The sequence below is a fragment of the Cetorhinus maximus genome, chromosome 5 (genome assembly GCF_964194155.1).
Source record: "Cetorhinus maximus chromosome 5, sCetMax3.hap1.1, whole genome shotgun sequence".
In the NCBI taxonomy this organism is placed as follows: Eukaryota; Metazoa; Chordata; class Chondrichthyes; order Lamniformes; family Cetorhinidae; genus Cetorhinus; species Cetorhinus maximus.
In genome coordinates, this window is record NC_135883.1 from 166386113 (window position 1) to 166401878 (window position 15766).

General features: G+C 41.6%; 2 protein-coding genes across 3 annotated transcripts in view; one reads left to right on the forward strand and one right to left on the reverse strand.

Annotated features, from left to right (window-relative positions):
- LOC144681065 (inactive tyrosine-protein kinase 7-like) overlaps window positions 1–15766 on the forward strand; it is a 317600-nt gene that overhangs the window by 105098 nt on the left and 196736 nt on the right. The window lies entirely within an intron of this gene.
- Window positions 5405–5656, reverse strand: LOC144680401 (small ribosomal subunit protein bS21m-like). Its single transcript, XM_078541371.1, has one exon. The coding sequence runs from the start codon at window positions 5654–5656 to the stop codon at window positions 5405–5407; it is 252 nt and encodes an 83-aa protein (XP_078397497.1).

The following is a 15766-nucleotide window of genomic DNA, read 5'->3' on the forward strand; positions in this document are numbered from 1 at the left end:
AATGGAGGTGTTCAAAATCTTGGGTGGTTTAGACAGAATAGATAGGGAGAAACTGCTGGCAGAAAGTTGGTTAACCAAAGGGTACAGATTTAAAATGATCGGCAAAAGAGCCAATGGCGGAATAAGGAAAAGCTTTGTTACATGCAAGTCGTTGCAATCTGGAATGCACTACCTGAAAGGTCGTGTGGAAGCAGATTTAATTGGGGCTTTCAATAGAGAAATGGATAAGCACCTGAAGAGAACAAATTTGCAGTTTACAGGGAAGGAGAAAGGGAGTGGGATTACCTAAATTGTTCAGAGTTAGCACTGGTTTGAGGGGCTGAAAAGCAGTTTTCCTTGCTGTAATAATTTTGATATTCTACTCTTTCCATCCCCCTCAAAGCACCAAAATGGCCCTAAACAAAGCTATAAATATTATTTTCTGTGACTATGACAATGGTATATTATCCCCCTCAACTTTTCTGCTAACTTCAATGCAGTTAACCACACTATGCACCAGCAATAACTCCTCAGTTTCCCACCTTTGAGGGGGTTGCCTTCGTTTGACTCCATTTGCACCTATCTAAATGTAGTTACAGCCTCTCCAGCAATGACTTCTCTTAACCTTCCTGTTACCTGGGAATCTCTCGAGGGTTCATCCTTGCACCGCTGCCACCCCGCAGCCCCCACATCTTCCATGTCTGCATGGCTCTCCCTGGCAATATGTACTTCCACAATTACACATACCAAGCTCAACTGCTTCTGCTGTCAAACTGCTTATCCAACATCTAGCCTTGGATGAGCCAGTTTCCTCCAGCTAAATATTGGGATCAAAACAAACATTTTTGGCTTTTGACTCAGTTTGAACTGAGCTTCCAACCCATATCCTTTACATTGCAAAGATGCTTAACTATAGCCTTGGTGATATTGCTCGTCTCTGCCCTGACCTCAACCCATTTTCCTTTGACATCCTTATCTAGACTTGATTTACTCCAATGCTGCTTTTCCCAGTCTTACACCCTCTTAACTTCTGTAATCACCCATGACTGTATCCATTCCCTCACCAATCCTCCTTCACTCTTCACTGACCAACATTGACACCCTAACCTCAATGCCTCTGTGTACATAAGGCTTTTTTAAAGTAAGGTTTTCCTTTGAAACGTTTCAAACGGGCTGCACTAACTGAAAATCTAAGACCAACGCAGGTTAAGGAGTGATACAAAAATCTCATTGAACTCATTCACCATTTGGTGGTAGCTATTTGAAATCCCCTTTTTGTTGGACAAGTTTTTCCTTTCCCAAAGACACACTCGAATATTTTTCCAATATCAATAATATTGCAGGATATCACAGGTCTTCTAAATATTGTGTTCAGAGAATCAGCTAAACCTGCTTGCATGGATCTCAAAACAGCACCCCAGAAAACTTCTCTTCAAATCTTGTACACTTATATCCCAGCTTCTTGCTGACTTGACGCATCTTTTGTTTGTTGTGCTTGCTTTCCAGATGAGATGAAGTTTTCCAGCATTCTTTAGTCCTCTGTCACACTGCCCAATGATTGCCCAATTCAGCTGATTAGCTTGTAGAGCGAGCAGTGGCAAACATTTTTAAAAATAGTTAAAGAATTACATTTTTAATTTGGATAGGGGATAATGGTTGAAGAATAATTTATATCTAAACCAAAGTAAGTACCGAATGATCATCCCTTTATTGGCTATAACCAAAACATATACTGTCTCTAAAACAAAAATAAAAATACCGGAAAAACTCAGCAGGTCTGAAAGCATCTGTGGAGAGGAACACAGTTAACGTTTCGAGTCCGTATGACTCTTCATATGGACTCAGCGTTAACTGTTCCTCTCCACAGATGCTGTCAAACCTGCTGAGTTTTTCCAGGTATTTTTATTTTTGTTTTTTGTTTTGGATTTCCAGCATCCACAGCTTTTTGCTTTTATAAATGGGGAGAGAATTCAGATATCTGGAATGCAAAGGGACTTGGAAGTCCTAGTCCAGGATTCTCTTAAGGTTAACTTGCAGGTTGAGTCGGTAGTTAGGAAGGCAAATGCAATGTTGGCATTTATTTCAAGAGGACTAGAATATAAAAGCAGGGATGTGCTGCTGAGGCTTTATAAGGCTCTGGTCAGACCACATTTAGAATATTGTGAGCAATTTTGGGCCCCTCTCAGGAAGGATGTGCTGGCCCTGGAGAGGGTTCAGAGGAGGTTCATGAGAATGATCCCAGGAATGAAAGGCTTATGAGGAACGTTTGAGGACTCTGGGTCTCTACTCGATGGAGTTTAGAAGGATATGGGGGGGATCTGATTGAAACTTACAGAATATTGAAAGGCCTGGATAGAGTGGACATGGGGAAGATGTTTCCATTAGTAGGAGAGACTAGGACCCGAGGGCATAGCCTCAGAGTAAAGGGAAGACCTTTTAGAACAGAGATGAGGAGAAACTTCTTTAGCTAGAGAGTGGTGAATCTATGGAATTCATTGCCACAGAAGGCTGTGGAGGCCAGGTCATTGAGTGTATTTAAGATGGAGATAGATAGGTTCTTGATTGGTAAGGGGATCAAAGGTTACGGGGAGAAGGCGGGAGAATGGGGTTGAGAAACTTATCAGCCATGATTGAATGGTGGAGCAGACTCGATGGGCCGAATGGCCTAATTTCTGCTCCTATGTCTTATGGTCTTATAAGAAATAAGAATGAAAAAATAAAAAATTAAAAAATGAAGATGAACATTGAAAAAAGGGATTAAAAAAAGGGGTGATAATGGAGGAGAGAGTTCATGGTCTGAAGTTGTTGAACTCAGTGTTAACTCCAGAAGGCTGTAAAGCGCCTAATCAGAAGATAAGGTGCTGTACCTCATAATTATCCCCACCTTTTATCCCATTTTCAATCTTTTTTCCTCACCGTAGTCCCCTCCCCCCACCCAACCCCCACAAGGGCTGTCTGTCACTTGTTCATGTTGTTCTTTCCAGAGTACTTACCCTTGTCCTGCTATTATCACATTCTGCTTTCTGACCTTAATGCCACCTTCAGTACCCCCTTTAGCCAGTACTTACTACCATTAACACCCCTTTGTTCTTTTGTTCATGACATCTTTGTCAATCTCTCCTTCGCCTCCACCCATCACTGGCCTTCTATCCAGCATCACTGCTCCACCCCCCCACCCCTTAAACAGTATAAATTCCATCACATTTTACTTCTCTTTAGCTTTGAAGAAGTGTCATACGGACTCGAAACGTTAACTGTTTTCTCTCCACAGATGCTGTTAGACCTGCTGAGTTTTTCCAGCATTTTCTGTTTCAGTTTCAGATTTCCAGCATTTGCAGTATTTTGCTTTTATCTTGAGCAGTAGTTTGAGTTCAGTTAGAAGCAGTTGCCAGCAGAAGCAGGTTCCAAACTAAAGAAGAAAGTCCACAAAATCCAGGGGAGAGGAACAGGGGAAAGTCCCAAGAAGACCTTCTAGTCAAAGGAAGGTCGAGAACCTGGAAAAGATCTAGTTCCCTTTAGGTAGCATATGAAACCCCTATGGCAGGACATGTAGGATTACGGAAACATCGATAAACAGGCATTTTACCTGGCCAAGACTTCATAAGGACGTGGTGCACTTTTGTAAAATGTGTTATACATGTCAGGTAGTAGGTAAACCTCAACATGTAATAAAACCAGCACCTTTAATACCCATACCACGTTTTGAAGAACCATTCAGTTGGGTATTAGTAGATTGTGTAGGACCATTACCCAAAAAGAAAGTAGGACATCAGTATATCCTTACAATCATGGATATGACAACCCGATTTCCAGAAGCTATTCCTTTAAAGACAATTACAACTAAGATATTAGTGGAAAAGTTAACAGTTTTTCACTCGTTATGGCCCACCAATTGAAATATAATCTGACCAAAGTTCTAACTTCACGTCTAAAATTTTCCAGGACGTTATCAGCAATTTGAGTATCAAACAACTAAAGTCTACCGCCTATCACCCACAGACGCAGGGATCTTTAGAGGAATGCCGTCAGACTCTCAAAACCATGATTAAGACCTATTGCCATGAAAACCCAAAGGATAGGGACAAAGGATTAGATTTCTGATTATTTGCTACCAGAGATTCTCTGAATGAATCCACTGGATTTAGTCCATTCGAATTGATCTATGGTCATGAAATAAGATGTCCATTAAAAGTGATTAAGGAAAAGCTCCTAAAGCAGAAAGACAAATCCTCCATGTTGAATTACATGCCCATGTTCCTAGAAAGACTCACAGGAGCATGTAAAGTAGCACGAGAGCACTTTAAAAATCTCCCAAGCCAAAATGAAAGAATGGGCAGACAAACATGCTACAACTAGAACGTTCCAAGCAGGAGACGAAGTATTGGTATTGTTGCTTTTGCAGGGAGAACCCTTGAAAGTGAAATTCAGTGGCCCCCTTTAAAGATAGTTAGGAGAGTTAGTAAAGTGACTTATCTGATAGATACTCCTGAACGTAGGAAGAAGAAACGGTTATGCCACATAAACATGTTGAAGAATATCATTGCAGAGAAGATAAGACAGAGCAAGTGTGCCAGGTGGTAGGAGTGGTGGAGGATGACAGAGACAGTAAGGGCATGGTAAAAGGAGAAGTAGACAATGCACAAAATGAACCTTCTACAATTCCATTAGCCAGTATAACAATGCTGGGATAGTTAGACACTGTCCTCATATTTAGGATAAGGATAGAGAAGACGGTGGGGTACGTTTCCAAGAAACTAAATCAATATCAGAGGAAGAATTCTACAGTAGAAAAAGAAACTCTAGCATTGTTGTTGTCTCTTCAACACTTTGAAGTTTATGTCCAACATGATAACCAAGAAACATTAACATAATCTGCTGGTGTGGATTGAGAAGTTTAAAACTCGAAATGTAAGACTGTTTAGATGGAGTCTATTGTTTCAGCCATTCAATGTAAAGATTGTTCACATTACCGGTTAAGATAACATGATTGCGGATATGTTGTCGCGGGTGTAAAATACTGAAATAAGTTAAAGGGGTAAGAAATGCCGAAGATTGTATAAGGGCGAGGAAGGTTGAATGGAAGTAAGTCTCGTGTTTTGTTGTCCATGTGTCACATGCCTTGTGATGAAACGCATTTTAGAAATGGCGTTTCATCTCTTTTAAAGGTGGAGGCATGTAAGGAACATATATCTTTTCACTTTTTTTTAATGTGGACAGCTTGGTTTTTTTTATTCAGAAGGTCAAGCCACCTGACTAAAAGCCAGGCTGGCTCTGCTGCAGCTCGAGTCCGATGTGCCTAATTAACAGCAAAACAACAGAGTCCCGAAACCAGTGTTCACTTGTTCTGCCCCTTTCACACACCATCGAAACCACAAGGTCTGGCCGAACGCTGTTTCTCACTAGGGGATCCCACCTAGCAGCCCAACTAGGGATCCTGGCGGTTCTTCTTCACCAGGAAGGCCAACTTCCTGGCCATCTCATTATTGTAGATGTGCCCGCAGTTCTCGTAATTCTTGTAGATGCGTTTCCTGCAGGGCTTCTCGTAGTAATCCCTGCGCTTTGCCTCTTCGATGATCCTGTCTGTGGTGAGAATCCGGACCAGGGCTTGAAAAGCCATCTCCACGTTGCCACCCTGAACCATCACTGTTCGCGACACGAAGCGAGTGTGAGCTGCCATCGCTGGTGGAAGTGGCGGTTGTGTTGGACTGTTGTAAAGAGCATGTCATATTTTCTGTTGGATTATGGATTAAAATTACAATGGCTGCAGGTTGAAGGACATGTCCCCTGGAACAGGCTGAGAGATATATCCAATGTTGCAGTCCTGGAACAGTCTGCCATGAAAGACAGGATGGTGCTGGAAAGGAGTCCTGGACCATGGGAACTGCCTGACAACATTTTTTTGGCTCCTAACCAGGTGACTAAGTTTCTGTGTGAAGAGCGGGGCAGCAGAGAAAGCTCCTGGCCTGCGAAGAGAAAACATCTAAAATCTCTCTTCCTCATATCTCTATAACCTGTTCTCTTTCTGAGGAAACCCTGTAAAAAGGAAAAATGGAAAACCACTGTTAGAGACATTGAAAAACAGTTCTCAACAGTGAACTAAATACTGAAAGTGCTGGAAGACCACCACCTGTCATCAACAAGAACTGAAAGGAATTTGGAAGACATCGATCAAAATCAAAATCAACCCACCAAATTCTGTACTCTAGATTGGTGCTACTGAACTGTTTTATCCCACCCTTAAAATCTGTGTGTAAGGTTAGCAGTTCACATTTCCTCCTTTTGCCACTAGTTAAAGACAATTTGTTCAATAAACAGTTATTTACTTATTAAGTTTACAACTCTGGTGCTCGTATTCTGTTAACCTAAATTAAACAGTTACGTAGAATTGGGGCAATCTGGTGGTTTGGTCAAACTTTTCACATTTATCGCAGCTCGGGTAATAGTGGGGCTTGATGTTACAGCGCACTATCTCCAGTGAGCCATGACAAAGGGAAATGGTATGTTGGCCTTCATTGCGAGAGGACTCAGTACTCACTGCCAACCTGAAGGGAGAAAGGTCTCAGTCAGAATTGCTAACAGCTGCCCACAGGAAACAGGACAATCTAAAATCTCCAAGCCCAAGAGCCAGCTACACAGGTAATTGGGGGGAAAAAACTAAACAAACCTTCAAAACCGCCTGATAACAGAACAATGACCACAAAACAAAAAAGCATAACCTCTTCCTTTCATAGAGAAAGTGAAGAAAGTAAAGAACATTCAAGTACTGTCACATTGCGTCATGATGGAGGGGAGAGCTCCCGTGCTGCAGCTGCCTCGGAGTCAAAATTGAGCACAGTGTACATCTGAAACTGAGCTTGATATGGTGGCAGGTCGGTATCCCTGTGCGGATATGTGGACAGAGGGATATGTAAATGAGGTTTTAAAAAAGAGAGATCCTTGGTTAGGCTCTAAGAATGAAAAACTTGGGTGTGAAGTGTGCAAAATCAGTAGTGCCTCACTTTTCATGCCCAAGGTATTGAGTTTTTCAAATGAATGGTGTTTGTACCAAGTAACATACAATGGATCCAGCTGGAGTGCACATTCAGAATCTCTCAAAAAAGATTGTAGAACACAAACAGTCGAAAGCTCACATCACTACACAACAAGTCGCTGAAAAAGCAGAGAAAGACACTCTTGAAAAGATTTGTGACAATCTCAACACCTCTCATCTAAAGGCGACTTTGTGCAGTTTTCTGCTCTGCATACTACCTGGCTCAAAACAACAGACCTTACTCTGACCACTTAGGCTTCCTGGAACTTCAAAGTGCAAATGGTGTTGACATGGGAATTGGCTTGCACTCCTACAACAGTGCTGCAGAACTTAGTGACCACAGCTACCCAGATGAGGAAGAAGATTTGTCAGCATATCAAAGTAATTAAGAGTAGAATTTCGATTCTTGTTGATGAATCTACAAGCCTAAGTAACAAAACTGTTCCAGTCATTTACTTGAAATGTGAAAGAGATAAGAAGGATGATCCGTACTTCATGTTTTTAGATTTGATTGAACTTCCAGATCAAAAAGCTGATACAATAGTTAAGTATCTTTTTGAATGTCTTGCAAAACATGGCTTTGATGACTCCTACCCGAAGCAGCATCTGTTGCGTTTGTTAGTGATGGAACAAGTATTATGCTGGGCACCAAATCAGGTGTAGCTCACAGACTTATGGAGCATACCCAGATATTATTCTTTGACATTGCCTGAATCATAGATTAGAACTTGCAATGGGCGGTCCGGTGACAGAAGCTGTTAGAGTGAACCATTTCCAGTCCTTTATGGACAAATTACACTCTGTGTATAACAGGTCACCTCTCAATCAGAGGCAATGGGCAGAATGCATTGCTGAATTAGAGCAGAAAATTTCCAAAATAGGCTGCATTTTAAGCACCAGATGGGTAGCAAGTTCATTTTGAACAGTGTCAGTTGTGTGGTGCAATTATGAAGTATTTGTGTGCTCGTTTTGAACTGGCAATGAAAGATGAAACAAGGCCTGCGCCTGAGAGGAAATCCAATGAGGGTCTGTTAAAGAGAATTTCCTTGAAACAGTTTCTCTTAGACTTAGCTCTGATGTACGACACGTTACATGAATTCAGCATGCTATGCGTGTTTGCAGAAATGCACCACAACGATTGTGCGTGCAGACAAACTTATCCTTTGCCGCATACGCCTTTTGCTTTCTGTGTGGACTGAAAAGAGCGACCTGGCACACACGCGTGCGCACACACACTCGAGGCCAAAGCTACAGGGAAGTTTCGGAACGGTTTCGTTAGGGAGTCACAGTAAGATTATCAGCATCAACTGTCAGCAGTTTCCTACCAGTCTTGTTAATAATTTAGAAAATCAAGTGTTCACAATCATGTCGTTGAAAGGCTGTCGTTCACCTCTACAGCCCAATCCATTTATGCATTTCTGATCGACTAATCGTGTGTTCTTGACAAAGACTATTGGTCAGCTGAAATGCCACCAGGTTATGGAGAATCGACAATAGCTTCTCTCTGCAAGCAGTTTAAATTGTCATCTATTTCAGTAATCAATGCATTCAGAGATTATGCGGAGGAAGCTGGACAATGCATTCCCTAGGATTTACGGCCATTACTACACTGCACACAAGTAATTCCAAGCAGCACTGCAGAATGTAAGTGCAGGTTCAGTCAAATGAACTCAATTATAACACCAACGTGCTCAAGAATTCTCATAAGCTGGGTATCAGCACTCACGTTTGTCCGACTACACAGACCAACCCCCCCACCCCTCCTGACACATTGGGATCCAACACCTTATCTCACAACCTGGCTGCAATGTCACCAATCGACAGAGGACTGTAGGACAAGACCAACTTCTCCCTCTAGCACAAGTATGGAACCGGACCTGTTGTGGAAATTGTGAAGAGTTGGTTGCAGAAATTTAAGAATTGTCATGGTATCAAGGTTTTGGAAGTTTGTGGTGATAAAGCCTACACGTACTATGATGCACTGAAAAATCCATTGAGTTTGCTATGCTAGTTTCAGATGAAATCCTTTTGCCTGAAAAAATTTACAATGTGGACGAAATTAGTCTGTTCTGATGATATGCTCTTAGGAAAACGCTAGCAACGGCTGAGGAATGTGCAACAACAGGTGCTAAGGATTGGTTGTGCCAATGCAGCTGGCGCACACAAACATAAATTGGCTGTAATTGGAAAGAATAAATGCCTCAGGAGCTTCAAGAGTATTTGGACATTATCTGTTCACTTATTATGCCAATAAGAGAGCCTGGGTAACAAGGGACATGTTTTCTGATTGGTTTCACAACCACTTTGTACCAGAGGCATGTGCGTATTTGTTGGATAGCTGGACTTGAAGAAAACTGTAGAATCATGTTGCTCCTGGACAATTGTTGAGCGCACCCTCTGCCAAACTCTTGGTGAAGAACAATGTTTTTGCTGTTTACTCCACCCCCACCCCACAAAGCCAGAAAGAACTATTCAGGAATGCCTCCCAGCAAAGTACAAACAGAATTGGAGATGGTGCCACACATTGCACTTATTATAGGTACTCTGCATTTATTATTCAGTGATATATCTTGCTTTTCTAGCCATTTTATTGACTTTAGACTATAGCTAGCCTAGACTTAGGCTATTGTAAGTGGGCCTAGTCCTATCAGCCATATCCAAAAAGCAAAATTATCTGCAATCAGAAACGCGATTGGCCCCGAGGAGTTTGGATAATGGATACTTCACCTGTGAAATGTTGTATAATGAATTCTATGTACTCAAAAGACTAATGATTCAAAATACCAAACAGTTCAAAATAAAATGCTTTCTGCCTACTGGCATTAAAACTTTTCACTTAAAAAGCGTAGTTTACTGATTTTTGGGGACTCAAATGATTAACACATAGGAAACATAATAGGTTTACAGATGATACGGCAACACATTTTCTTAGAGCTCCTGCACCTCAATTTCCCACTACACCACTGCATATGCAGCCCTATCCTGGCTGGCGCATGTGTAAAAGGCCCAAACTATATAAAAAGAAAAACCTGAACTTGGAGAAGCAGTTCAGAGAAGGTTTACTAGACTAATACCTAGAATGGGTGGGTTGTCTTATGAGGAGAGGTTGGAAAGGCTAGGCTTGCATCTGCTGGAGTTTAGAAGAGTAAGAGGCGACTTGATTGAAACATATAAGATCCTGAGGGGTCTTGACAGGGTGGATATGGAGAGGATGTTTCCCCTTGTGGAACAATCTAGAACTAGGGGTCACTGTTTAAAAATAACGAGTCGCCGTTTAAAACAGAGACGAGGCGAAATTTTTTCTGAGGGCTGTGAGTCTTTGGAACTCTGCTTCCACCACCTTTTCAGGAAGAGTCTTTGAATATTTTTAAGACAGAATGGATAGATTCTTGGTAAGCAAGTGGGTGCTAAGTTATTGGGGGTAGGTGGGATGCAGATTAGAGGTTACTATCAAATCAGCCATGATCTTATTAAATTGTGGAGCAGGCTCGAGGGGCTGAATGGCCTACTCCTCCTTGTTCGTATGTTTGTACAACATGTCTGTGAGGACAAAGGGGCCCTGAACCCACTGAAACTCATTAATGGATGCAACATTAACCATCTCAGAGTCCAGATCAGGAATATACATCCCTTGACCAAACCAAGGGGAAGAACTGGGAGTTATGTCATATGACCCCCCCTCCCAAATGGGCTAAGCTGTTAAAACCTGTAATATGGTCTTGAGGAGCTGATTCCAGGCTGTTCAGGTACGTAGCGACACCCCCTCCCTGCATTTTGTGTGTCTAAAATAAACTACACCTTAGTGGGGGTTATGAGTAGAGGATTGGATCACTCCAAAACTGAGGGTTTGGGGAAAATACCACTTATGAAGGGGGGAATCAAAAATCAAGACCTTTCTCTTTATGGACATGTGGTGAGAGGAGAAATCAAGGCTGTTGTAAATTAAAACTCCTCCTGTCCGTAACAATGTCCTGTAGTTAGTATTTTTTCCCCTTTGAGAAAATAGTTTCACTTTGCTTTATCAAAACCCTTCATGACTTTGAGTCTGTCAAATCTTCTTTCAACGTTCTGTGCTGTAAGGAGAACAACACCAGCTTCTTCTGTCGAAGAGTCATACGGACTCGAAACGGTAACTGTGTTCCTCTCCGCAGATGCTGTCAGACCTGCTGAGTTTTTCCAGGTATTTTTATTTTTGTTTTACCAGCTTCTCCAATCTCTACATAACTGAAGTCCCTCATCCCTGGCACCATTCTAGTAAATAATTTCTAAAGCCTCTGCAAGGCCTTGACATTCTTTCTAAAGAATGGTGCAGAATACTCCAGCTGAGCCTAATGAGTATTTGAAAATAGTTTAGCATAATTAATAGCTTCTGTACTCAGTCTCTCATTAAGCCAAGGATCCCATAGCCTTTTCACTTTGTCCTGCCACCTTCAAACACTGTTTTGTACGCCCTAGGCCTCTGTTTCTTCACCCTCTTTAAAATTATACCATTCCGTTTATATTTCCTCTTCTCATTCCTCCAAATAGAATGTATCATTTCAACTTCTCTGCTTTAAATTTTAACCCATGACTGCCCATTTCACCACTCTGTCTATATCCTACAGATATCTGTTGCTATTTGTTAATTAATTCGTTTTTTAAATCTACTGATTTATTTTTCCCTCATTGTTAAATACACTTCCAAGTTTTGTATCAGATGCAAACTTTGAAATTATGCCCTGTATACCAAGACCAATTCATTGACGTATATCAGAAAGTGCAGTGGTCTGAATACAAACCCCTGGGAACAGCACAGTAAACTTCTCCAGTATTCAGAAAAGCCATTCATCATTACTCCCTGCTTTCTGTCCCTTAGCTAATTTTGTATGCATGCTGCTAATGTCCTTTTAATTTCATTAGCCTTAATTTTGCTAATAAGCCCATTATGTGGTAGTTTATCAGATGCCTTTTGGAAGTTCATAGACATATCAACCCTGATACTTTATCTAAGAACTCAATCAAGTTACTCAATTGCAATTTGCTTTTAACAAATCTGTAACTTACCAGTGCCAATTATTTTGCCCTGAATTCTTCACCATGATTAAGTTGACTGGCCTGCAATTTCCTCAGCAACCTGGGATGCAACCCAGCCAGACAGGGTAACTTTTCTACTTTTGAGTACTAGCAATCTTTTGGGATGACTTTTCATTTTTATCCAGTCAAATATTGATACTATTTCTTCCTCTTATTGGCAGTATCCTCTTCTTTGATGAAGATGCACGCAAAGTACTCACTTTATATCTTAGCCATGTCTTCTTGCCTCCACAAGATCTCCTTTTTGCCCCTATTCAGCCATATCCCACCATCGCAGAAGGATCAAATGGCATTGAGAATTTTTTGAGATGCATTGTTAAATGGCAGATTTTTAAAGGTGTTGATTCACAATCCAATGATAATTCATAGGAATTTTTGCACAATTGTTTTAGTTATAATTACTGGGTAATTTAAGAAGCCAAAATAATTGTAAAGTAGGAATTTAGTCTGAGAAAACCAACTAATCAAAAAAGTAGGACAGACAGAAGCTTATTGTACAAAATTTTTCCATCTCTGATCCAAAGTAAGATAGCCTTACATTTTTGCATGTTGCCATAATTTTGCTCCCCACCCACAGTCTTTCTGTTTCTTTCTAACTTCCTGCCCACATTTACACAACTTACCGTGCCTCCTAACTGAGTGTCATCTACAAACTTGGTTTAATAGCTTTATTCCTTCATCTATGTTGATGTATGTTGCGAGAAATGGATGCCTAGGGAACATCAGTTGTCAGTTCTGCCAATTGGAAAACAGGCCCTTAGTTCCCTATCCTCCTACCTTCCAACTAATAAGCAACCTGTGCTATCAAGACCCCTCCAATTCCATCCGCTCTCATTTTTGCTAATCTTTAACACAGCTATATTCACTCAGTACCCTGTTGCCAACCAAATTTTCCTAAGCTCCCAGTACTTCCCAAGTCATTTTTATGGGGACGGCCTTTGTTCCTGCAATCTGTTTTACAGCCTTGCACAAAGTCAAAATATTTGATATTTGCTCTGAAGCAAAGGTCATCTTCTCCTGAAAAGACAATTGCTTTAAAAATTAAATGATGAAAAAATGAAATTTTAGGTTTCCCTGTTAAGATTGAATAATCTAGAAGGCTGAAGTCAGGAGTGTGATGGAATACATAGAAACATACATAGAAAATAGGAACAGGAGTAGGCCATTCGGCCCTTCGAGCCTGCTCCGCCATTCATTATGATCATGGCTGATCATCCAGCTCAATAGCCTGCTCCCACTTTCTCCCCATATCCTTTGATCCCTTTAGCCTGAAGAGCTATATCCAACTCCTTCTTGAAAACATACAATGTTTTTGCCTCAACTACTTTTTGTGGTAGCGAATTCCACAGGCTCACCACTCTCTGGGTGAAGAAATTTCTCCTCATCTCAGTCCAAAATGGTCTACTCCGTATCCTCAGACTGTGACCCCTGGTTCTGGACTCCCTCACCATCGGGAACATCCTTCCTGCATCTACCCTGTCTAGTCCTGTTAGAATTTTATAGGTTTCTATGAGATCCCCCTCATTCTTCTGAACTCCAGTGAATATAATCCTAACCGACTCAATCTCTCCTCATATGTCAGTCCCGCCGTCCCAGGAATGAGTCTGGTAAACCTTCGCTGCACCCCCTCTATAGCAAGAACATCCTTCCTCAGATAAGGAGACCAAAACTGCACACATTATTCCAGGTGTGGCCTCACCAAGGCCCTGTACAATTGCAGGAAGGCATCCCAGCTCCTGTACTCGAATCCTCTCGCTAAGACTCGAAACGTTAACTGATTTCTTCTCCACCGATGCTGCCAGACCTGCTGAGTTTTTCCAGGTAATTCTGTTTTTGTTTTGGATTTCCAGCATCCGCAGTAGCTTTTAGCTTTTTGTTTTTATACCATTTGCCTCCTTTACCGCCTGCTTACCTTCAGCGACTGGTGTACCAGGTCTCATTGCACACTCCACTCTCTCAATTTATAGCCATTCGGATAATAATCTGCCTTCCTGCTTTTGCTACCAAAGTGGATAACCTCACATTTATCCACATTATACTGCATCTGCCATGCATTTGCCCACTCACTTAGCTTGACCAAATCACACTGAAACAGCTCTGCATCCTCCTCACAGCTCACCCTTCCACCCAGTTTTGTGTCATCTGCAAATTTGGAGATATTACATTTAGTTCCCTCATCTAAATCATTAATATATATTGTGAATAGCTGGGGTCCCAGCTCCGATCCCTGCGGTACCCCACTAGTCACTGCCTGCCATTTGGAAAAAGACCCATTTATTCCTACTCTTTGTTTCCTGTCTGCCAACCAGTTTTCTATCCATCTCAATACACTACCCCCAATCCCATGCGCTTTAATTTTACACGCCAATCTCTTACGTGGGACTTTGTGGAAAGCCTTCTGAAAGTCCAAATAAACCACATCCACTGGCTCTTCCTCATCAACTCTACTAGTTACATCCTCAAAAAATCCCAGTAGATTTGTCGAGCATGATTTCCCATAAATCCATGCTGACTCTGTCCAATTCTACCACTGTTTTCCAAGTGCTCAGCTATTAAATCTTTTATAATAGACTCTAGAATTTTCCCTACTACCGACGTCATGCTGACTGGTCTATAATTCCTTGTTTTCTCTCTACCTCCCTTCTTAAATAGTGGGGTTACATTAGCTACCCTCCAATCTGTAGGAACTATTCCAGAGTCTATAGAATCTCGGAAGATGACCACCAATGCATCCACTATTTCTAGGGCCACTTAAGTACTGTAGGATGTAGATTATCAGGCCCTGGGGATTCATCAGTCTTCAATCCCATCAAGTTCCCCAACACCATTTCCCTACTAATACTGATTTGTTTCAGTTCCTCTCTCTAAACCCTGTGTTCCCCAACATACCTGGGATGTTATTTGTGTCCTCCTTTGTGAAGCCAGAACCAAAGTATGTGTTTAGTTGGTCAGCCATTTCTTTGTTCCCCATTATAAATTCCCCTGTTTCTGACTGTAAGGGACCTGCATTTGTCTTCAGCAATCTTTTTCTCTTCACATACCTATAGAAACTTTTACAGTCAGTTTTTATGTTCCCCGCAAGCTTACTCTCGTGCTCTATTTTCCCTTAATCAATCCCTTGGTCCTCCTTTGCTTAATTCTAAACTGCTCCCAATCCTCAGGTCTGTTGTTTTTTCTGACCAATTTGTATGCCTCTTCCTTGGATCTAATACTGTCTCTAATTTCCCTTGTAGGCCATGGTTTGGCCACCTTTCCTGTTTTACTTTTGCACCAGACAGGAATAAACAATTGTTGCAGTTCGCCCATGCGCTCTTTGAATGTTTGCCTAACCACCGTCACCCCTTAAAGTAACGTTTCCCAATCCATCATAGCCAACTCGCGCCTCATACCATCGTAGTTTCCTTTATTAGGATTCAGGACCCTAGTCTCAGAATCAACTACATCACTCTCCATCTTGATGAAGAATTCTATCATATTATGGTCGCTCATCCCCAAGGGGCCTCACACAACTAGATTGCCAATTATTCCTTTCTCATTACACATTACCCAGCCTAGGAATACTCCTGACTTGACTGCTTGCAGCAGCTTCAACAACACTCAAAACTCAACTCCATCAGGGACAAAGGACCCCATTTGCCACTTTAAACATATAATCCTTTCACCACAGATGCACTGTAGCATCCG